This window comes from Mustela nivalis (assembly GCF_964662115.1).
Source record: "Mustela nivalis genome assembly, chromosome: 7".
Classification (NCBI taxonomy): domain Eukaryota; kingdom Metazoa; phylum Chordata; class Mammalia; order Carnivora; family Mustelidae; genus Mustela; species Mustela nivalis.
This window is the reverse complement of record NC_139026.1, coordinates 5,365,826-5,387,282: the sequence shown is the minus strand read 5'-3', so window position 1 is coordinate 5,387,282 and position 21,457 is coordinate 5,365,826. Positions and strand designations below refer to the sequence as shown.

At 62.0% G+C, this 21,457-nt stretch overlaps 1 protein-coding gene across 1 annotated transcript; it reads right to left on the bottom strand.

The window, feature by feature from the left end:
- Positions 1-3,644: 3,644 nt before the first annotated feature.
- TTLL12 (tubulin tyrosine ligase like 12) lies at positions 3,645-20,008 on the bottom strand. The gene is made up of 14 exons (XM_082741011.1): positions 19,545-20,008; positions 16,022-16,194; positions 13,936-14,134; positions 13,162-13,321; positions 12,942-13,075; positions 10,879-10,955; positions 9,443-9,559; positions 9,158-9,352; positions 8,740-8,851; positions 7,898-8,049; positions 7,441-7,522; positions 5,480-5,548; positions 4,865-5,003; positions 3,645-4,612 (listed from the first exon to the last, which is right to left on the bottom strand). Exons 1-14 carry the CDS (start codon positions 19,722-19,724, stop codon positions 4,461-4,463), a joined length of 1,941 nt encoding a protein of 646 aa, XP_082597137.1. The 5' UTR covers positions 19,725-20,008; the 3' UTR covers positions 3,645-4,460.
- Between the last annotated feature and the right edge of the window lie 1,449 nt (positions 20,009-21,457).

The window sequence follows — 21,457 nt, the reverse complement described above, 5'->3', positions numbered from 1 at the left end:
GCCGTGGCTTTTTCACTTGGTGGGGGGACTCCTGGCTTTGGGGAGGGAGGGGTGCTTACCCCACTGCCAGATGTGGTCAGCGCTTCACCAGTGCTTCTCGGGTCCCTCCCAAGACCCTCTGAGAGGCGAGGTGGCCTTCCCGGAGCAGAGCAGCTCAGGTTCGGCCTGGAGCCCGCACCCAGGCTCTGCTGTGTAGACTGGTGCACAGCAGGTCCGGGGTTTAGTCCTGTCCACTCCCTAAGCCCCCCAGCTTTGTCCAGGTCCAGGTCCTCTGCAGGCAGCCGCTGGGGGCAGGGGAGGCTGGTGGAGGCCTGTCACCCACGCAGGCTCCCGCTGGGGCGACACCCCTTCTCCAGCCAGAAGCCGTGGTCTGGGCCTCCACCGCATCGCCGCCGGGCACTGGGGCACCGGGGGGCCTGGGACCTGTGGGCCTTTGGCGGCTTGTTTTGTTTGGTTGTTGGTCACTCACACAGGCAAACGGGTTGTGTTTCACTGTCATTTGGGCAGGCCGGGTGCTCTGCTGCCAGCTCCCCGACCTTTGCCTTCTCACATTCAGACGGGATCCAGTTCCAACATCAGGAAAGCTCCGGGAGGGACAGCAGACCACACACTCGGCCAAGAGCAGGGATGGCTCTCTCCCAGGGCTGGTCACCTCCGCTGGGACTGGATGCTGGCAGATCTGGCCCTGCAGGGAGTGCCGGCAGCACCTCGGCCAGCTCCCAGGCTCTTTCTCCAATGCTCCTCAGAGGACAGGGCTCTGATGGGGGACTCTTGGATCATCCTTTCTATTATTTATAAAGTTCTCCAAGATGGTCTGGGTGGGAGGGCCCGAAGTGTCATCCCAGGCTCCCGGGGGCCCCTCAGATGTGCTGTACTTAGCACTTACGTGCCCCTGAGACTTCTTTAATCCTGTGATGCTCATGCAGGTTCTTTTTTTGTCTGTCCCACTCGCTGTGGCTTTGTTCCTCTCTAGCGGTATCCCACATGCCTCCTCCTGGCCACACGACACGCGTAGCCACAGAAATGGCTAGAAAAATGGACAAGACAGATGTACTTAGCCATTGCGTCTGCCGCTTTTTTGTGAAGCTCTGTCCTCCGCCCCAGTTCTTCCTAAGTAGACCGCCTTCTCTCATTTTCTGAGCTTTGGCTTCTGCTAGCAACCCGAGGCTCCTGACATGTCCACGTTGGTTTGATAGGAAAGTCTATTATCTCACAGATGTCAAGTCCTTCTGGTCTGCACTCCTTCCTGGAGCTACTTCGAGCTGTTGAAGTCTTAAATCTGGGCATTTGCTTTCCTCTGTAGCCAGCTGGCCACAAAGGACACAAACAAGGTGATTCACACAGCTCAGGAGGGCTTGGCGAGCCGGCCATCGGCAGGGACACAGCAGTGACTGTCAGGCATGTGCCGAGTGCTTTAATGTTTCCATTGGCCCCTGTGGATCTCTGGTACCAAGAGGTTCTATGTTGGTGCCTCTCCAGGAAGGAGCTGCCACGTTTGGTGGTATTTCTTTTTTTTTTTTTTTTTAAAGATTTTATTTATTTGACAGAGAGAGAGAAATCACAAGTAGGCAGAGAGGCAGGCAGAGAGGCAGGCAGAGAGAGGGGAGAAAGCAGGTTCCCTGCAGAGCAGAGAGCCGGACGTGGGGCTCGATCCCAGGACGCTGGGATCATGACCTGAGCTGAAGGCAGAGGCTTTAACCCACTGAGCCACCCAGGTGCCCCGTTTGGTGGTATTTCTGTGGCCATGGATCATCACTGAGGACCTTTCTAGATTTTGCTGTCAGCTTCTCAAGCTTTACCTTTTGGATTTCTTTTGTGTGGTTCTGTAGAACTCTGGTACAATGATTACTATGGCTGTGACTCCCTGGTCAACTCCAGATTCCCAGCTCTTACAGATTTTGCACTCTGATGAATTCTGAACACGGAGGTGCCCGGGGGGCTTGTTGGGCGTCTGCCTTTGGCTCAGGTTGTGATCCCAGGGTCCTGGGACTGAGCTCTGTATCGGGCTCTCTGCTCCGCGGCAAGTCTGCTTCTCCCTCTGCCTCTGTCCTTCCTTCCTCTACCCCCGTGCACTCTCTCGCAGATCAAGTCTTTTTTAAAAAAAATTCTCAACACAAAGTGACCCCAGTGAAGATACTAGCAGATAGAAGCATTTCCAGAGCTAAGAACCATCTACACTGCAAGCGGTCTGGTCTTGAAGCACAGAGGGAGCCCTGCCTCAGGCGTCATCTGATTTCCACTGATGAGAGGCGCAAGGACGTCTAGAATCGGGGAAAAGCCCGTTTATAAATTATAAAGAGCCTGGATCATGTGGTCCTCTGATCACTGTTATCCTGGGTAATCGGGTTTGAAGTGAACTGGCAATGAGCAGGCCCACCCTCCCCGTTGGGCGTGCGGATGAGTTCCCTGTGTGAGTGCCCGTCCAGAGGGGCACAGGCGGTCCCCTGCAGGGCCTCTGCCCACCACGAGGGGGCGTCACTGGGCTGGCCTACAGTGCTCAGGCCCCTCCTGCATCCGCCCCCTGGACCCTCTGGCTGTCCAGAGCAGCTGGGGTCTCCCACTAACCCCAGCCCCAGGCTGAGGAAACAGGTAGGAAGAGAATCCCGTGTCCTGAGGCCCCAACAGCGAGCGCTGAGCCAGGATTCAGGGCTGGCACCAGGACAAGGCTCCTGGGCACTGCCCATGATGCGGAGGGGAGCCTCAGCTCCCCATCTGTCCCTGCTGTGTTCTGCTCTGAAATGGAACCAGTGCTGGGGAATCCAGCTTTGGGGGAGGAACTGTGGTCGGAGTGTTCCCCCAAACCCCTATGTTAAATCTTACCCTCCGCTGTGTCACAGGAGGTGGGGACTTCGGGAGGGGATTAGGTCACAAGGGTGGCGCCCTCATGAATGGGGTCAGTGTCCTTACAAGAGACCCCACAAAGTTCCCTTGCCCCTTCCCACATGAGGACACAGTGGCCACCCGCGAACCAGGAAGAGGGCCCTTACAGACACCAAGTCTGCCGCCCCGATCCCGGGACGCCCCCACTCTGGAACCGTGAAGAAGCAACTTCTGTCGGGCGAGGCCCGGGGTTGTGGTATTGTTACCGCAGCCCTAACGGACCCAGACGGGCACCTGGCAGCCCAAACGCCATCTTCTCTCGTTTCTCCAAGGGGATGTCTGGATATTTTGGTTTTCTTCGACAACCTAACAGGAAGACGCTGACACACGGCGCCGGACCTGTGGTTCTGGGGCCTCCACACAGAGAGGGAGGCCGAGGTCAAGAAGGCCGAGTTTATTACGGTACAGGTCGTGTCAAGGAGAGGGCAGGACGCCAGCGGCTCTCCAGGGGAAAAACCAGAGACCGTGTGTCCTGCTCGCTACATCACGGCTTGGCTGGAGGGAAGCGGCGTCTCCCCAGCCGACAGCTGAGGTTCTGGGTGACAAAGAAGATGGACACACACAGCCAAGTGGACACACGGACAGGAAGTGCAGCCCAGCCCAGTTTTGTTTCTTGGCTTCACAGTGAATGAAGCTCTGTGCCCCACCCCCACCCCCCAAGGAGGGGGTCAAACTCGCCCCCCAACCCCACTGTCAGCCAGGCCTGGGGCCACTGGGGCTACACAAAACACACCAGCATCTGACTCCAAATTTCAGAAACAAAGTTACGGAAATAACAAGAATCTTTATATATTCCTCCCATAAATGAAAAACTAACAAAAATCCAACATTTTGACGCTAGACTCAGGTGAAAGGTAGCACCTGACAGTAACATCAAGTTCTCCCTGGAATCATCTTCCTTGGCCATCTGCTGCCGGGCTCCGCCACCCACACTTGTCCCTGAGGCCCCAGCCGACGGCAGGCGAGGGGGACAGCTCTGCCGTGCCCGGCAGGCAGCCTGCTCTTGCCATGGGGAAAGGCAAGAGCAGCCCAAGGCCATGGCCCTACCGGCCGGGAACCTCATGGGAAGCTGGCTGGGAAAGGTTTGGTCGAGTGGGAACCAAGAAGGCGCAGTCCAGGAAGCAGGTTCCCAGCTGTTCTGGGGGGCAGGGGTGGGGACACCCCGCCCCAGCAGTCACGATACACGAGCAGGCCCCCTGGAGAAGCGGCCCACCCAGCTCCCCGTTCGTATGTGGGCTCTGCAGGTGTTGCTGGGGGAACCTCGTGCTCCCCAGAACCCGCAGCCGCCAATCCCCTGGGAAACAGCAGCCCAGGAACCAGACTCTCCAGAAAAAGCCCTCAGCGGAGCACGGATGGCGGTAAGGGAGCACAGACAGGGGCCTGGGGCTCAGCGCTCGGCACACCCTGCCTGGCCCTGCTCCTGACCTCGGAGGGAGCAGGACACTGAGCCCCCCAAGGTGGCACCAGGATGACAGCTCCAAGACGAGGCTGTGCCCGAGGGAGGAGGGGAGGGGCTCGCGGAAGCAGCTCCGCCCGCTGAGGCCGGAAGGGGCTGGCAGGCAGCGCGGAGCCACGAGCACCTAGACCAGGCGGGTGACGTGGCAGTGGCTGGGCTCGTCCAGGTACAGGGTGCTGAAGACGTCGTTGAAGAAGCCTGGGTGGTACCTGCAGGCCCGCTCACAGTCCGGGTTGAAGTTCACCTCCAGGATCTGCGGCTGCATCACTCGTGTCCCTGACGGCACAAGAGCACGGGGCACGAGCTCCCCCCTGGCTCTGCCGTGGCTCGCTGCCCTTCCCCCTCACGCTCTGTCCCGACCTGAAGGCCACCCTCTAACGGTGTGCCCCCGCCCCAGATCTCTGGTGGACCCGAGGCAGACACCATCTCAGATCTGTCTCTGTGCCCGGGCGGGGGAGGGCTGGATGATCGGCTTTGGGTGAAGCAGGGGGGGGTGGTTTGGATTACGGGGCGGGGGCACCCCCTCACCATCTGGACGGTCGTCCCACTTGAGCATGAGGTCGATGGCATACACGGCCCGGGATGAGGGATAGTCGCAGAGGCCCAGGGGCGGCGGCTTGGCACACGCCACCTGGAACAGCTCCGTGAAGGCCTGGAAGATCTCAGCCTGGAGGACAGGGAGGCCGGGCTGGGGGCTGCACAGGTCTGAGGCCGGGACCACCCCCACCCCCCCGAGCAGCTCCTTGTACACCTCCCTGCCTCTACCTGAGCTACGGCCCCAAAGCCCACGATGCTTCCTCCTCCAGCCTCATGTCTGTACCCCTGGCTGCCACTGCCGTGTCTGATGACTGCTAAGCTGCCTGGCTACTGCCCCCGAGTCCCCAGTCCCCTCTGCGCAGAGGTGCACGCCTGCGGGGACCAACCTGGATCTCGGGCTGTGCCCGCCCCCTCAGGTCTGCCATTTCTGGGACCACGTAGGGCCTACTGCCAGCGGGCGGTCCCAACCATGCCCCGAGTCCCTCCGGAACACCCCGCGAGGCCCGGTGTGGGAGGAGCAGGACCATCCCCAGGCCAAGACCCCCACCCAGCCCACGCCCGCCCGCAAGGGAAGGCCTGGCCTCTGCAGCTCTGCCCAGGACTCACCTGGACGCTCTTCCAGGGAAATTCCGGGTATTGCTTCTCAAACTCAGGGATGAACTCATCGTAGTGCACCTGCGACAGACACGCGGCCCATCACGCTCTGCCTGGGGCTACCTCGGGGCAGGGAGCAGGGAAGCCTGCCTTGCCTTCATATGTGGCTCTGGCACTCGCTGGGGCCACAGGTCAGCGCCAGCAGCCTACGAGCAGCCCCGCACCTGGGCACAGATGGGAGGCAGGAGCTGGAGTCTGAGCTCCGGAGCTTACTCGGTGACTCAGGACAAGCAGATTTACTTGTCCGGCTCAGCGTCACCATCTGGGAAATGGGACAGTGCCCCTTGTCTGGCATGCTATCGGTGGGGCTACTGGGAAGCTGGACGGACAAGGCACCACGTGGGTCTCAGAACAGTGCGCCAGAGGCAGAGGCTGGACCCAGGCCCGAGCTCGCTGCTCAGCACCGGCAACAAGCACCGCGCATAGCAAGGTCTCTCAAGCCAAGCCCTCATCCAAAACACACGGGCGCGAGCCTGCAGGGAGCTCGGGGGCCTTCCTCAAAGAATGAGCCAGGACAGGCTCCCTGCGGAAGCCTGACGCTCACATCCTATTGGCGACACATCCCCCTACCCGGGAGCTTCCAGGAAAACACGACCCTTGGGGTGCTGGAGAGAGGCACTCCGTTCTCTCAGAGACAACTTCCAACCATGTCCCAGGGCCCTGCGGGTGGCGCAGTGTCCCAGGGACCTGCCTGCAACACAGCCCAGGATAGGCAGCAGCGGTGGGGCTGGGCGTGAGCAAGGGCACGGGCGCTCTGAGGCCGCCATCCACCCTCGAGGGCTGCTGAGACACGGGCACAGCGAGGTGTCCCCAGGAGTGTTCAGTGCAGCATATGTACTAATGGGAAAACCCGAAATGACCTGAATGTCTACTAACAGGTGAATGACAAGAACATCCCAGGACAAGAACGCCCCCAGCCCCATTTAACAATAATGACAAATCTTGGGGCGCCTGTGGGGCTCAGTCCTTAAGCCTCTACTTTCAGCTCAGGTCATGATCCCAGGGTCCTGGGATCGAGCCCCACATCAGGCTCTCTGCTTGGCAGGGAGCCTGCTTCTCTCTCTCCCACTCCCTCTGCTTGTGTTCCCTCTCTCGCTGTGTCTCTAGCAAACTAAAAACAAAACAAAAAACAAAAAAAAACAACTTTATAAAAAGAACAATGACGAATGTACACGTGATGCTCAGAGAAGAATAAAACCATAGAAAGGTTTGCTCAGCAGGACAGCATTCACGCAAAACCTTACATACATATGCAGAATCGTCACCTGAAGAGTATTAGGATATACTCATGCTGAAAAGAATCGGAACACGCCTGGAACGGGTAATTCTCACATTCAGTGGCCGAGAGGGCCATCTACAGGCTTTGGGGTGAGCAGCGTGGGTGAGGCGGTGGGGAGGGTGAGCCCTACTTCCTGTTGACCTGAAACAACCACCAACCACTTCTGGGACGATGTGTGAGGCAGCCTTTCTCTCCTCCACCCAGAGCTGGCTCTGCCTCTGCCTGGGCTGAGCCTACCTATCCCAGGTGCACTGCTGGCCAGCCAGGGTCTGAGGCCCTCACCTCGGAAGGAGCTCTGCCCTTGATGTCCCTTTGCCCAAAGTGCCCAGACAGCATGGGGGACAGCACGGATCCAGGATCCAGGCAGGGTCACGGTCCAGCAGCAGCCTGCCCCGGGGGCCATGGGACTTGCACCCCTGTGCCGCCCACCCTCACTGGTCCCCGTGCTCGGGGGGGGGGGGGTGCCGGACGGAAGGCAGTCTGGGCCTCCAGCTGAGACCTGCCACAGGACGTGGGGGGGCTCCTGCTTTGAGATTAACACGGGTACCAGAAGGCAGCTGGTCTGCACAGTCCGCCCAGAAAACAGGCTGAGGGGTGTGGGGTCTGGGTCTGGCCTGCATCCAAGTGAACCCACCTGCTTCAGCACCACTTCCGGGTCATAGTTCATGACAGTGAAATGCTTCTCGTAGTCGTCCAGGTCGTCGAGCGCGAAGGGCCTGCAGGAGGAGCACATGGACACAGGAGGGTCCTGAGCACGGCCGCGTCCCAGCAGGGACGGTGCTCTGAGAGACCCCGCTGGACGCCTGCCCCCCCATTAGAGTGAGGGCTGCCCCGCAGCCCCTCAGAGCTCGTCTGTGAAGACACCCGGATGGCCCATGAACGTCCTCACGACCTGCTCCGCTTGGTGCCCATTTGACAGTGACAAGCGCCGTCCGGGTCCCCGCCCGTGGCTGAAGCAGGCTGGGCGAGAACTCCCGCTGGAGGACAGAGCTGGGCTCAGGTGTGTGGCGGAGAAGGAGCTCCAGGACCGGCTTTCCGACCCCGCGATAAAGGGGGCCCCGTCGCCCACCCCCCACCAGCGTCCCAGCTACCGGTTGGAGAAGCGCAGCCAGAACACGTCATAGACAAACAGCCTCAGGGGCTTCACCGAGCGCAGAAGCACGACGTAGCGGACATCGAACTTGACCCGCCCCACATCTTCTCGAAGGAACAACACTGGGCTTTCGATGTACTTGGACACGACCTAGAAGACACACGCAGGGCTGCGGGCAGCTCTCCCTTGACCTGGGCCTGGAGATACCCCAACCTCGCCCCATCGGCCTCTGTCCTCACTGGCGACGGGCTCACGCCTGTGGGACATCCGGACACGGTCCCCACCTCCTGGAGAAACCGGCACACACTCCTGCTCTGGCCCCAGGAGCCTGCGCCCTGCACCTGGCTCCTTCCTCTCGGACGTTTCAGACCCTGTCTAGGCTGCGGCAAGTTCTGAATCTTCACCTTCACTTTAGCTGAAGGAAAAGGTCCCGACAGTTTTCAGGTTTTGACAACCGCATGCGAGTTCTCCGCTGTAATCTCGACTCCTCGTCCGCTGCCTGGAATCCCGCTCAGCCGTCATCCCACTGGCACGCTTTCCTCGACCCATAACCGTTCCCCTATCCCCCCACCCCGATACTGTCCCTGCCGGGCTCCGTGTCACAAGAGCACCCTAGTCTCGGGGCTCCCTGGCTTGGCTGCCTCCCTCCTGCTGGGCGGTCTCGAGTGGGGCAGCGAGTGAGGACTCTGAGGTCAGACACGCCTGGGACAGCTCTGGACAAGGGCTTCTCCCTCCCCATCCCCGCTGGCCAGGGCACTGGAAGGAGCAGGGTCTGGGCTTCAGAGACACCAGGAGCCCAGCCCCGGCCCCGCCTGAGTCCCCGCCGCCGCAGGGCCTCACCTTGGGGCTGCTCTCCCGGTGCCGGACGATACTGCGCAGGCTCCTGGTGACGTGGGTGTCCAGGCTGCGGGCCAGATTCCAGGGCTTGCAGATCCAGTGGTTGTCCTGGCCCCTGAGAGCACATGGGTTTGGCTAGGCTGTGCCCTGCACCCACCTTCTGGGGACCGCGGTCGCCTTTGGAGAAGGACACCCAACCCCTCCCAGGGAGCAGTAGGAGCTGTCCCAGCGGGGCCGTCAGGGGCTGACCTCACGGAGTTAGGAAGAACTTGCTCCAGCCAAGACATGGAGATGTCCGTGGCCATGGTCCCGGCCGTGCCCGGTGCCCACAGCCCTCAGTGCCGTAGCCAGCACGCAGCAGGGGCGAGCCGGGTAGGGGGAGGCTGGGGGGTGGGGCTGCAGGAGTGACGGGGGCCCTCACCGCCTCTCCCGCTGCTGGAAGCAGCTCACAAACTGCGGCAGCTCGGTGCGCAGGTTGAAGGTGCGGGGCAGCCACGCCGGGCCCTCAGGGCCCCCAGCCCGGCGCGCGATGGAGGCCAAGCAGTCCTTCACCGTCAGCAGGTTCTCGCAGGGAAACTGGTTCAGCAGCACGTTGGGCCTCTCCTGGCTGAGCCTCCTGTGGGGCCGAGGCACACGCCCGTGGGTCAGGGGTGGCAGGGGCTCTGGGGGCATTCCCCAACCCCAGGCCTGGCAGGGGGGTGCTCACCTATAGTCCTTGAAGTGGGAGAAGTTGTAGAGGATGTCCGCGTCCGCCTCGCTCTGGGCGAAGGTGAAGCGCGGGTGCGTCAGGTGCCTGAGCACCTGCTGGATGTCTGTGTAGACCCTGCGGGCAGAGTTGGGCTGAGCCAGCCGTGCCCCCCCGCCCCACCCCGCGCCCCGGGGACTCGGGCGCAGCCCAACCTGGGCTGGCGTGGAGGAGAAGGGGACAGATGGGTGGGCTCGGGCCCTGAGGCCGGACAGGCAGTGCTGGCCCCACCCTCTCTGCTGGCCTGCAGGGTAGGGCGACGAGGATCCTTCTGACCCCAACGTCCCCGCCTCTAAGATGGGATCACAGCCCAACTCACTCTTGTCACTGGGGTGACACGGGATAAGCCGAGTGTCTAACAGGTCCTGCCTCCCACATGGAACCAGGACGGACACAACCAGCCTCTCACTCACACACTGAGCACCGCTGGCCGAGAAGGCAGCTGGAGTCCAGGGGCCTGTGGGGGTGCGTGTAGCCAAGACGGGTGCCCCGGGCCAGGCCCTGTTCCACACCAGTCTTCACTACTGCCAGCCCGGCCCGGCCCGGCCCCCACTGGCCCCGGGGAGAGGTGAGGACAGAGCCCAGGAGCTCAGGGGGCGCGGCGCAGAGGCAGATGAAGGCAAGAGGGGGGCCCAGCCTGGAACAACAGTCCGGGGGAAGAGCTGAGGTGACTGCCAGGGGCAAGGCTGGCATGAAGCCCTCGGTCTGTGGCTGGAGCCTGGGGCAGGACTGGGAGCAGGAGGCCAAGACTAAGTTGGCCTCAGTGGGGCCTGTGACCCTGAGGGTGGATGGACACTGGGTAGTGGGCCTGGGCACCAGAAAGGACCCCCGGGCTGGCCTCAGGGAAGGGGCAGCGGGCTGGGCTGCCCATTTCTGGCTGGACCAGGCTTGGGTAGTAGCCTGAGGGAGGGACTCCCATGGAGGCAGAAGCCAGGCTGGGACCCACCTCTGAGCCCGTGCCACATCCAGCGGGTGAGCACGGCACACCCACCTCTCACTAGTACTACGGGGTGTCTGCTTCCACCTGGCGTCCAGCCTGCCTGGCGTCACCTCACCTGCCAGCCCACACCTGCTGGTGCCTGCAAACCGCCCCTCGCGGCAGCCTGGCCGCCTCCGCTAGGCGCCCCACACCTTCACGGTCGGCTCAGGCTCCCTGACTCCTGGGGCAGGCCTGGCTGTTTTCACCCCAGGACCAGAGGAACCCCAGCAGCCTGTCACCTTCACAGCATTCTCTCTGTGATCCTGGACTCTGCCCTGGGCTCCTGCCACTGCTGCCGTGCCACCGGGACATGGCAGGCTTTCGGAGCGCCTCCCTGTGCCAGGCACGGCTCTCGGAGCCGGCGGGGGGGCTTGGGGGGTGCGGGGAGGCTCATCAGGAGCTGAGGGGGGCTACGCACTTGAAGACGTGGTCGCAGGGATAGGCCACCGGGCTGATGGCGAGCGGCAGCTTCTCCTTGTTCTCCTCCAAAATGGCCTAGAAAGAAAGCACTGAAGGTAGAAACAGACCTCCAAGACAGGAGCGCGGGAACACATGCCACCCCCCATCCTGGCATATCAGGGGGCACCCCGGACCACAGGTACAGCCTTCCGACAGGCCCAGCAGCAGCCAGAGCCCTTGGACCACCCTCGCCCCGGGACTCTGGGGCTCAAGGCCCCTCAAGTGCCAAGCGACCCATTTGTGTCAAAGAAAAACGGAAACACTGTTCAAAATCTTCAAAATCTCTGCGCTCCGCTTGCTCCAATGCGGGCAGCTGGGGAGGCGTGAAGCCTGCCTGGCGGGGGGGCGGGGGGCGGGTGCCTGATGCTAGCGGAGTGCCAGAGTGCGGTTCTGCGACTCCGGGAGGTGGGAGGAACTCATCTCGTGTGGGTATGGGTGGGGCCGAAGGGGCTGCTCCCTCGGGCGCAGAGACGGGGAACAGAGACGCTATGCGGGGAAGGCCCCGCAGCCCTCTCTCAGCTCCTGGGCTCTATGACAAGCCCGGCACACTCAGAGAGGGGCTCCGAGGCCAAATCCCCCCCTCCTGTCCACAGAAAGCATGGGGGATGACAAACGCGTGCTGTGTACCCCACGATCCTAAACTCATACAGCAGCCCCCAAGCCCAGAGCACAGGCCCAAGCTGGATGTCAGATGGGGACAAGCAACCAGGATGCTCTGGCAACTGGAGTTTGGCCTCCGGTGGGACGCCCAGGGCTGGCCCCGCCCCATCCCGCCTGCTGGAGCCACCCAAGATCAGGAAGCCTCCCGCCCTAAGCCACTCTGAAGGCTTCCGCCTCAGCACGCACCTATTTACTAAGTACCTACAGGTACCACGACTCTACGGGGCTCTGAAACACGCCAGGGACTCAAGACAAGTGACCACACAGCTTCCTGCGCGGACAGTCCAACCACTACGGCTTACATGAATTCCCGGGAAAGGTGCCAGGAGGTCCCACCACGACGGCCCAGCCTCTCCCCAACCACAGCCCCCATAGACCGGCTGACACCCCACGGTGCTTCCCATTCTCGCTCGAGCTAACCAGGCTGCTCCTCTGATCGAACACCTGCCGAGGCCCTCAGTGAATGTGTGATGTGCCCACGTGGGCAGGCAGATTTCACAGTGGGGCAAGGCTTGTAGCCTCTGCCCACGGGCCGTCACAGGCCCCCTGGGGTTGTACCCCAGCTCTCCTATGAGCTGTGTGACCTTTGGCAGGTTACTTAACCTTTCTATGCCTGTTTCCTCATCCTCAGTAAAGACTGACAAACAGGACCTCATGCCCTTACGCTGCAAGGACTAGAGTTACACACGCCCACAGGTGCCAACTGCAGGCTTGCTCGTGGCTGGGTTCCAAACTGCAGGCAGCCAACGGGAGGCGTGGCAGGAGACCAGAGGGCAGGGGAGGGTGTTCCCTGTCCAGCCCTGCCTGGTCTCTTAGAGGCCATGTTCCTAGAGGCTCCACTTCCTCCCTGGCCCGGGGCCTCCTGAACCCTGATGCCCTGATTTGCCCCAGATGCTGCCACAGATGAAAAGTGCCGCTGGTGCGGGGAACCGCAGCACCGATGATGGTGGGACTCGCTGGGGGCCTACTGTGTGCCAGAAAAGTCGCCGTGTGATGCTCGAACAGAGTCTTCATATCCCCGTGGAGGAAGAAACAGTACGGAGTTGGGATTTGTAACCAAGCCTTGCAGCCCAAACCGTGCCCCCCGACCCCAGTCCTGGCAAGGAGCCCCCGAAAACGAAGAGAGCAGCCCTGACTACCAGCACCCAGCTCCGACCCTCGGACAGCATGGCCCCTGGCTTCTGGGCTGGACAGCCGCAGGAGGCCCCGGCCCACTGCCTGAGCTCGGAGACCCTGGTCTCTCGAATGTTCACAAACGCTTCACTCCCTCACAGGGCAGCCAGCTGGCGCCCGGTAGCATTTGGTGGCCAAAGAACGTTCCAGAAGCCACCAGGCCCCGAGGTCAGGGGCAGACGGTCACACCTGGTAGTGTTCGGCAGGCGGCTCGGGCGTGGAGGAGCTCAAGTCCAGCAGGTCGGCGGGGACCCAGGGCAGCAGCATGCACTTCCGGATCAGAGGGTCGGTCTCTCCGTAGGCAAAGTCCCGGGTCACCTCCTCTGCATCGAGACACGTGGCCCATCAGGGGGCAGCGGGAAAGCAGGGCCTGGGCCCGTCCTTTGGGGTGGGCGGGTGTGGCACTTACCGCCCGTGTCCAAGTCCCGCAGGGGCCACAGCAGCGTGTAGGCCACCTGCTGGGGCATGTAGAAGAAGGGCGCGGTGGCAAAGCTGGGCGTGTCGGAGTGCTGGATGCGCGAGCCGAACTCGTCCATGATGTACCACACCGGCACCTTCTCCTCGGCCGTCTGCAGGCAGAGCACACAGAAACCGGGTCCACTGGTCCGGCCACTGCCCCTTCTCAGGCACCCTCCCACCAGCCCATGCCCCCAACTCCCGGATCCTGGAGCGCCTACCAGGCACCCAAGCCCCTTCACTGGGCTGGACGTTACACAGTACAAGGGCCTGGACGAAGACACACAGCCTACCGGCTACACGGGTACGTGTGGAAGGGAGAGGGCGAGGGGCACTTCCTGGAGGTGGTGACGTCTGAGACCATGAGAAACACTCAAAATGGTGAGGCTGGGTCTGGGGAGGCTGGCAGGAGAGGTGGTGATGGACACCGAGGACATGTGCTTAAGGGACAGGACTCTTTGGATGTGAGCAAACCCTGACGGCTTTCAGGGGATGACAGAACCCGGCAGCACTGGGCCACAGGAACCAAGTCATGAGGCCCACATCTAGAGGTCTGAGGTTGTGTCCTGTGAGCTCAAGGGCTCTGAGAACCGGGTGGCCCGAGGCTGAGTAACGGCCATGAGGGAGCCCTGGGGAAGAAGGGGGGCCCTGGAAGAAGAGTCTGCTCACTTCTGGGGCAGAGGCCCCTGGGGCTGGGTCCTGGCTCCCCCGGGCTGTCCCTGCTCACCCCGTGTGCCAGCTGGTAGGTCTGGTTGAACCGCCACATCTCCTCCAGCACCAGGTCCTCGGCCTCGGCGCTGGGCAGCTCGCCGTGGAACCCGATGCCCATCAGGTTGGCCATGCGGAGCAGCAGCCCGGGCACCTGCCGTAGCTGCTGGCGTGCGTGCTCCACGCGGCACGTCCAGGCGTGGTCGATGAGGAAGATGCTGTGGGCACAGCCGAGGGCAGGGGTGAGGGCCGGCGGGGGGGGGGGGTCTGCCTGGGTGACGAGGGGGAGCAGAGGGGGAAGGCCTGCAGCTGTGGCCTGGCGAGCTTCCACGCCCTCTACCAGTTTCTGCAAAAACCAACGGGGTCCATACCTCCTGTCTGGGGGCCAGTGTGAGACTCAGAAGAGACAAAACACACAACCTGCTGCCTGGACCAAGTCCTTGCGCTCTCGCTGATTGTTACCATCGACTGCTGTCGCGGTGAGTGCCTCCAGCTGCACTTGCACCAGCCGGACCGGCCGCGCCCCCCACCCTGCCACCTCAGCTGTGGGCGCTCAGGACAAGCAAATGCCGCACACAACGGGAAGCCAGTGGTGGGGAGGCATGCAAAGGGGCTCCGGCGGGCACAGCAAGCCGCCACGCATTTGGACCTCTGTGGCCCACATGCCCAGCCCCCCTGGAAGAGCCCAGGGGTGGGGCCACCGCGGAGGACCAGCCAGGCGTTCCCACGGCAGGCCCAGGGCCACACCTGCCCTCCTACCCCTCAGGGTAGGGCTCCTGGACACCCTCCAGAGCCCTGCCGGAACGGGAAGCTCTGGCACCCAGGGGTGTGGTCTGCCTGCCGAGCAAAGCGACCCTCACCCCCCTTCCCTTGGGGGACAGCAAACATTCCAGCTCTTGGGCTGGGGGGCAGAATCAGCAGCACTTGTTCCACTGGGCTTCTAGGACTGTACGTCTGTCTGCACGCGCAAAGCAAGCGCTTGTGCTCTGTGGTTCTGACCCCGGGAAGCTGCGCTTCAAGGTGGGACGATGCTCGGGAGGACTGTGCGGTGCTCGGGAGGACTGTGCGGTACACAGCAGGAGCAGGGAGAGGATGAAGCTGGGGTGTGGCCCTCCGGGGAGACTCCGAGCTCTGCAGGCAGAAAGGCCCGGGCGCGGGGAGGGCTGTGCAGTGGGAGGAGCTGAGACCAAAGGCAGGACTCCGCTCGCGTCCCCTCCGGTGCCCGCCTGGCAGAGGTATGCGCTCAAGGGTGTGGAGGGGCAGCGAGCTCCCGGAGGTGGCTGCGGGGCCCAGGCCCCAGAGCAGGTGCACTGAGCTGAATGTGACCGGTGAGCCTGCAAGTTTCTGAGTCAGACAGCCCGCTAGTGGAGGGGACCGGCTGCTGCTGTTCCCTGAGTGACCACTCCCGCCCCTCACAGGCTGCTCTGCGGACGAGGAGGCCGGCCAGTCTCTTCCCTGAAGAGCTATGGACACAGGGGCCTGGGGACCCTGAGAGGCCAGCAAGTGTCCTCTCCAAGGGTCCAACAAAGTCTGACAGACGAGCCTGCAAGCCTGCCGTGGCTGGAGGCAGGAATCCCAGGGTCCAGTCTTAGCTGTGCCCCATGTACACCGAGGCCCAGGGCCACGCCAGGCCTGCTCTGGGCCCTGGTGTCCTCCCGAGGAATCAAGGAGACCACATTGCTCACAGCCTGGACATAAAGCCCTGGGAGAACCTGTTACAATCCCTGAGTAGCCCTGAGACTGGGATTCAGCAGGCCCGGGGGAAGGTTCTCCCAACAGTCCGGGCTCTGAGTCAGGCTCTCGGCCGGCTGTGACTTTGGGCAGGTCCTTCCCGTCTCACTGGCACAATCGGCACACATCAACCCCCGACTGTGGGACCCTCCTGGTGGGGGGGAGGTGCCGGGGAGGCTGCGCTCGGGTCTGTCAGAAACATGACTCACACGGGAACGTCAGCAGCTGTCGGGGCCAACCCGACCACGGGGCCCGGCTGGAACCTCGGGTGGCCACGAGCACCCGGGACACGGCAAACACGAGGGCCGCCATGGCTGCTTCTCTCCAGAGGAGCCTGCACTGAGGACCACGGCCCACGGGCCTGCTGCTCCTACCTGTTGGGGTCGGCCGCCTGGAGCCCGTTCTCGCTGGTCACGATGACCTTGTAGCAGAGCTCGCCGCCAGGGTTGGGCTGCTGCTTCCGTGCTTCCCGGGCCTCGTCGCCCTCACTCTCCTCCTCCACTTCCTGCACTTGCATTATCCCGAACATCTCCCCGGCATCGAAAACCTGCGGCCGCGAGCAGGGTGTTGGCGGGCTCCCCAGGCCAGAACCCCTGCCTCGCAGAGCGCACACCCTGGCCTCAAGGACCGATCCAACTCCTCAGGGACGCAGGACCTGTTTATTAACCAACCACCCATCGTCTGGGTGGGGAAACTGAGGCTCCTGGAGATCAGCCAGAACTGCGACCTAACCAGGGTCACCAGCTCCTGTCCCGGGTGTGCTCAGAAGCGGGCTGAAGGCACGCGTGGCCAGACCAGAGGTGAGTCTAAGAGCTGGGATCTTGGCGGGGCCGGGGATCTCACTCCAGTCCTCCAGCAGGACAGCAGAGGTGCCCCTGAGAACCTCCCACAGCCAGGGCGCCGGCCCTGCCGAGAAGCGGCTCGGGCCTGTGCAGCGTGTGCTCTGGGCTGGTCTCCTGAGGTGCTGGGTCAGAAAGATAAGGACCCTGGTCCTTGAGTTTCCTTGCCAACCACACGCACATGAAGCCAGCCAGCCTGCCTCCCTCAGCCACACTCCCGCATTGTGTGTCTGCCACCACTTGGCAAGGGGCCTCAGGACAGAGGCTGGAGCCAGGCCGTGGGGCCTTGAACAAGTCACTGAACCGCACCGTGCCTCCGTCTCCCCATCCATACGACGGGAACAGCAGCACCGACTTCCCAGGGTTGTGGGAAGGATGAAATGATGGACAGATCTCCAAGGCTTGGAGGAAACTAAGCTCGGCCCCTGCCCTGTGAGCACGCCACCACCGTTCTGCTGCTGAGAGCAGCCCCTCCCGGGGGAAGCAGCGTCCTCAGCCTTCCAGGAGAGCTGAGTGTTCCATCAACAAACAGTGCACGGACAGTCCCTGGCACAAGCAGGGACTCAGCAAGTGCCAGTTCCCCGAAACCCACTTCTCAGGACCCTGACGGAAGCAAGCTTCACGCAGATGCAAACCAGCTCCCTACTCAGGCACACACCGCTTCTCTGTGCCGGGCTCCAGCCTGTGAGGCCGAACCACTCACCATCTTGCCCAGGGAGCCGGCCGCGGGTGCGGAGCAAGGTGGGAGGCGCAGGTCCCCGGTGCTGGGGCGTGATGGGAGCTGAGGGGCACAGCAGGGCAAGATCTGAACACGTGGCTGGGGGCAGCGGCGCAAGGACCCGCAAGGACCCCTGGCCGGGGTACAGAGGCCGAGGGCAGGGAAGGCTGTGGAACCGGTGGAGCACGCCTGGGCCCTCCGAAGACAAGGGGAGCTACCTCAAGCCAGGATCCCTGAGCAGTCAGAAGCGGGGGTGGGGGGCTGGGGTGCAACCTTCCCTCCAGGACAGAGCTTCTGAGAGGACCGGAATTCACTCTGGGTTTCAATCTAGAACCCAAATCCCCAGTCCTCTTCCCCAAATCATATGGGAGGGAGGGGGCACACAGTGAGGTAGCCTAAGGCCCTGGGGACAGAGGGCCTGCCTCCTCCCTACCCGCACTGTGAAATGACAGGTACCACGATCCCTCCACGGAGGAAAAGCCCCTAAGAGGTATCGAAGGGGAATGGCTTTAGCTGGGAAGTTCCTGCTGGGAGAGTTGGAATTGATCTTAAAACACTCCCCATCCTTTCCAACTGATTTGAGGCAAGGTAGCAGGGTAACTGGCCTTGCGGGGAGGTGGAGGTACCCCATTCCTGTTGGCAGGTGCCCTCCCCCACACCTGGGCCCAGAGGAGAGTGGTAGGTTTCACCGAGAACAATGGATGCAGGTTTTGGGTCTAGTAAAGTGATGACTCACAGCTCTGCCCATAACCCCTCACGGCAAGGGAGGGTCATGGAAAAATACTGGCTGCCCCCTCGGTAGTGCTACAGCAGCCAAGCCAGAGGGGACGCTGCCCTCTGGTGACTGCCCTCCATGTGCTGGTGCCGGCTGATGCTCGTCTCAGGCCTCCCCAACCGGTCCCCTCTAAAACTATGAGAACTGGGGCCCTATTCCACCATTGGGCTTTCCAGAAGGAGACTCTAGCTCAGATGGACTAGTGTTGCCTAATGAGGTTTTACTGCCCAGAGGCTGGCTAGGCCCGGGGCGGGGGGGGGGGGGGGGTGTCCCATATCGTGTACCTTTCACCCAGAATGAGGACCTTCTTCTCATCCTAACAAACTGGAGGAGGTTCCCAGCATATGCTTGGGACCAGAGCCAAGGGCTCAGGAAACACTGGTGGAGTGGAGGGCGAGCCATACAGGAAGGAGATTCACAAGAGGCAGGGACCTACTGTGTGTCACTGACACTGTCTTTTTTTATTACCTCTTCCTGGCTCTGGGGCTCCGCTTCATCACCTGTCCCAGTCTGTCTAGGTCTCCAAGGCAGCCCCCCACCCGAGAAGAGCCTTGTTCCAGCTAAGAAGGCCTCCCTAACGGTCCTGTGTAGCGCTCTGACTTCAGCAGCTGCGCAAATGACCCCAAACCAGGGCCTGCTCACTGGCCAGTACCCATGGGGCGCCCCCTGGAGGCCCAGCTAGAGAAGGCAGGTGGGCAGAAGGGAGCCAGTCCCCACAAAAGGGCAGAGAATCTAAAAACATGGGAACCTTTTTCTTTAGATTTCCGTTTCCCACAATCTGTTTTCTTCATCTGCAAAAATGAGGGTGACCGGGGATCCAATCAAATGATGAGACAAGAAATAATTCTGTGACCCGAACAGTTAAAGTCACACAAACTCTCGGGGCATCTACTCTCCCTGGAGGTGGCAGTGGCTGAAGGCGCGGGCCAGGTTCCCAGCTCAGACAGGCTTTGGGAAACTCACTTCCTCTTCCTGTGACTCCGTTTTTTCAACCGCACAATGGGGATGACAAAGCTGCGGGACGCAGGCGTGCGGAGAACTCAGGGTAGGTCCCGACGCACCAGGGGAGTCGCGCACACAGCCCGGCCAGCCCCAGACACTGGCAGAACCGGGGCCACAGGTGCTGGGCCCTTGCTGCCACTCTTAGGCCCCAAAGTCTAGAGGCTCCTAAACCGCCGAGGAGGCGACATCTAAGTCGGTCACCAGGGCACTGGCGCTCTTCACCCCCCGCGTTTCTCCCGCCGCGTCCCAACACGGACACGCCCCCAGCGCGTCGCACCCCGGCCGAGGCTTCTGCCGCCCGGCAAGGTGCGCACTCCCCTCCCGCCCCGGACACCCTCCCAGCCCCGTGCGCACCAGTCGTCCCGGGGGCCGCCGGCCGCCCCGCAGCGCCCCTGGCCCGGCCTCCCCGCGCCGCGCCCCCGCGGCTCTCGGCCAGCGGCCCGCCCGCAGCCACGCCCTTCCCGGGAGAAGGGTCCAGCGCCGTCCGCGCCCCGGCTCCCCCGGCCCCGCTCTGCGCCCCGGTCCTCCCGGCCGGCGCCTCGCCCGCCCGCCCGCGCCCGCACCTCGTGCTCCAGCTTGTGCAGGAGGCGGCCCCAGTACCGCTCGGGGACCCCGGACGCGCGCAGCGCCGGGCCGTGCAGCGCCGCGAACTCGGCCCGGGCCCGCGCGTCCTCCTCCGCTGTCCGGTCCGGGTCGCGGCGCTCCCCGTTCTCTGGGTTCTGCGACCCCGCGTCGGCGTCCATGGCGGCAGCGCCCGCGCCGAGTCCCACTCCGCCGCGGACCGCGGGCCCGGCCCTCCGACTCGGCCCGCCCGCGCGCGCCCCGCCCTCCTCCCGAGCTCTCCGCGGCCCCCGCCCACCGCCCGCCCGGCGCCGGCTCGCGCGGGCCGCCGGGAGCCAAGCTCCGGGACCCGAGCCCGGAGCCCGGAGGCCCGGCCGGCCGAGGGGCGCGTGCGCGATGCGTGAACGCGCGGGCCTGCGCGGGGGGTCCGCGGGCGTGAGGCGCGTGGGGAGCTTGGCGCTGCTGGCCTATGCGCACGCGCGCCGGCTGGGGGCGGTGTTTCCTCCCTCGCGCCCCGCGGCTGCCCCGGGGGATGCCGGGAGCCAGGTTGTGCGGCGTCCACGCGGTCGGAAGCGGAAGAGTACACGCACAGTCCGGAAAAGGGACCGGAGTCCGGCCTGGAAGCTGGAATGTTCCGGGCGTGGACTCGCCTTTGACGCGTCGCAGACCCCGGGGGTGGGAGGGGATCCCGGATGCTTCCGAAGGATCCGCCAGGTTTAGGCTGCAGAGTCGTGGCCCTCCGTACTTTCCGTGCGTTTGGATCCAGCGCGCGTTTGTTCAGTGAAGCCCGCGCCGGTGCCGGGGACGCGTCGCGGAGGCATTGCGCAGTGCGGGGGGCGGAATTTCAAAACCAGGCTTCGGACGTTCTGTGCTTCCAAGGTGTCCCGCGTTTCACTGTTGTGTTTGCAACTTTGCAACCGTTGCTAAAAGGCGCGAAGGCTGATTTTTTTTTTTTTTTTTTTTTTTTTTTTTTTTTTGGTGCTTTCGTTTCTGAATACTTTGATTAAAAGTTTTAAGTTGTGTTTGGATTAAATGCAGTGGTTCCGGGGACTTGTTCAATCCTGCCGGGACACGTCACGTTGGTGTGCAAAGGTTCACACTTCCAAAGCACACTTGGTGAGGGCACAGGGAAAACGTTCCTCCGGCGCTCAAGGACTTTTATGTATCTGCCACCAGCTTCGTCACAGACATTTTGTACTTCAATTACTCTAATTATGAAAAAATGTGAATTTTGACAACAACGATTTCTAATTCAAATGCTGTAATTTACAGCTTGTTTGGATGAAATTATTAACCACATCCAGTTCCAAGTACACTTCTGGTCTGTGGGGTTTTAAAAAATACCTTTGGTGACACCTTGGTGTCACCAAAGTAAACACCTTGGTGCCTTTGGGCTGTGCCCATTGAACGTTTTTTTTTTTTCTTATTTATTTATTTATTTGACAGAGAGAGATCACAAGTAGGCAGAGAGGCAGGCAGAGAGAGAGAGAGAGAGGGGGAAGCAGGCTCCCCACTGAGCAGAGAGCCCGATGCGGTTGGATCCTGAGACCCTGGGATCATGACCTGAGTTGAAAGCAGAGGCTTTAATCCACTGAGCCACCCAGGCAACGCCTCCCCCCTCCCCCATTGAACTTTATATGAACGTTATCGTTGCAAAAAAAAAAAAAAAAAAAAAAAAAAAAAACATGGCTTTGGTGTTCAGCTTTTTAACTGAATTTAGCTGAATAGCATTTTTAATTTTTTTATTTTTAATTTTTTAAAAAAGATTTTTATTTAATTATTTCACAGACAGAGATCCCAAGTAGGCAGAGAGGCAGACAGAGAGAGAGGGGAGGAAGCAGGCTCCCCACCGATCAGAAAGCCTGATGCCGGGCTCGATCCCAGAACCCTGGGATCATGACCTGAGCAGAAGGCA

Bases quoted from the DNA above. Each gene is read 5' to 3' on its own strand.
- TTLL12 (XM_082741011.1), bottom strand. From the start codon at position 19,724: ATGGACGCCGACGCGGGGTCGCAGAACCCAGAGAACGGGGAGCGCCGC. The intron at 16,195-19,544 runs GTGCGGGCGCGG...TCGCGGCCGCAG, and splicing joins TGCACAAGCTGGAGCACGAG to GTTTTCGATGCCGGGGAGAT. The intron at 5,549-7,440 runs GTGGGTTCACTT...TGTCTGTCGCAG, and splicing joins CGGAAGTGGTGCTGAAGCAG to GTGCACTACGATGAGTTCAT.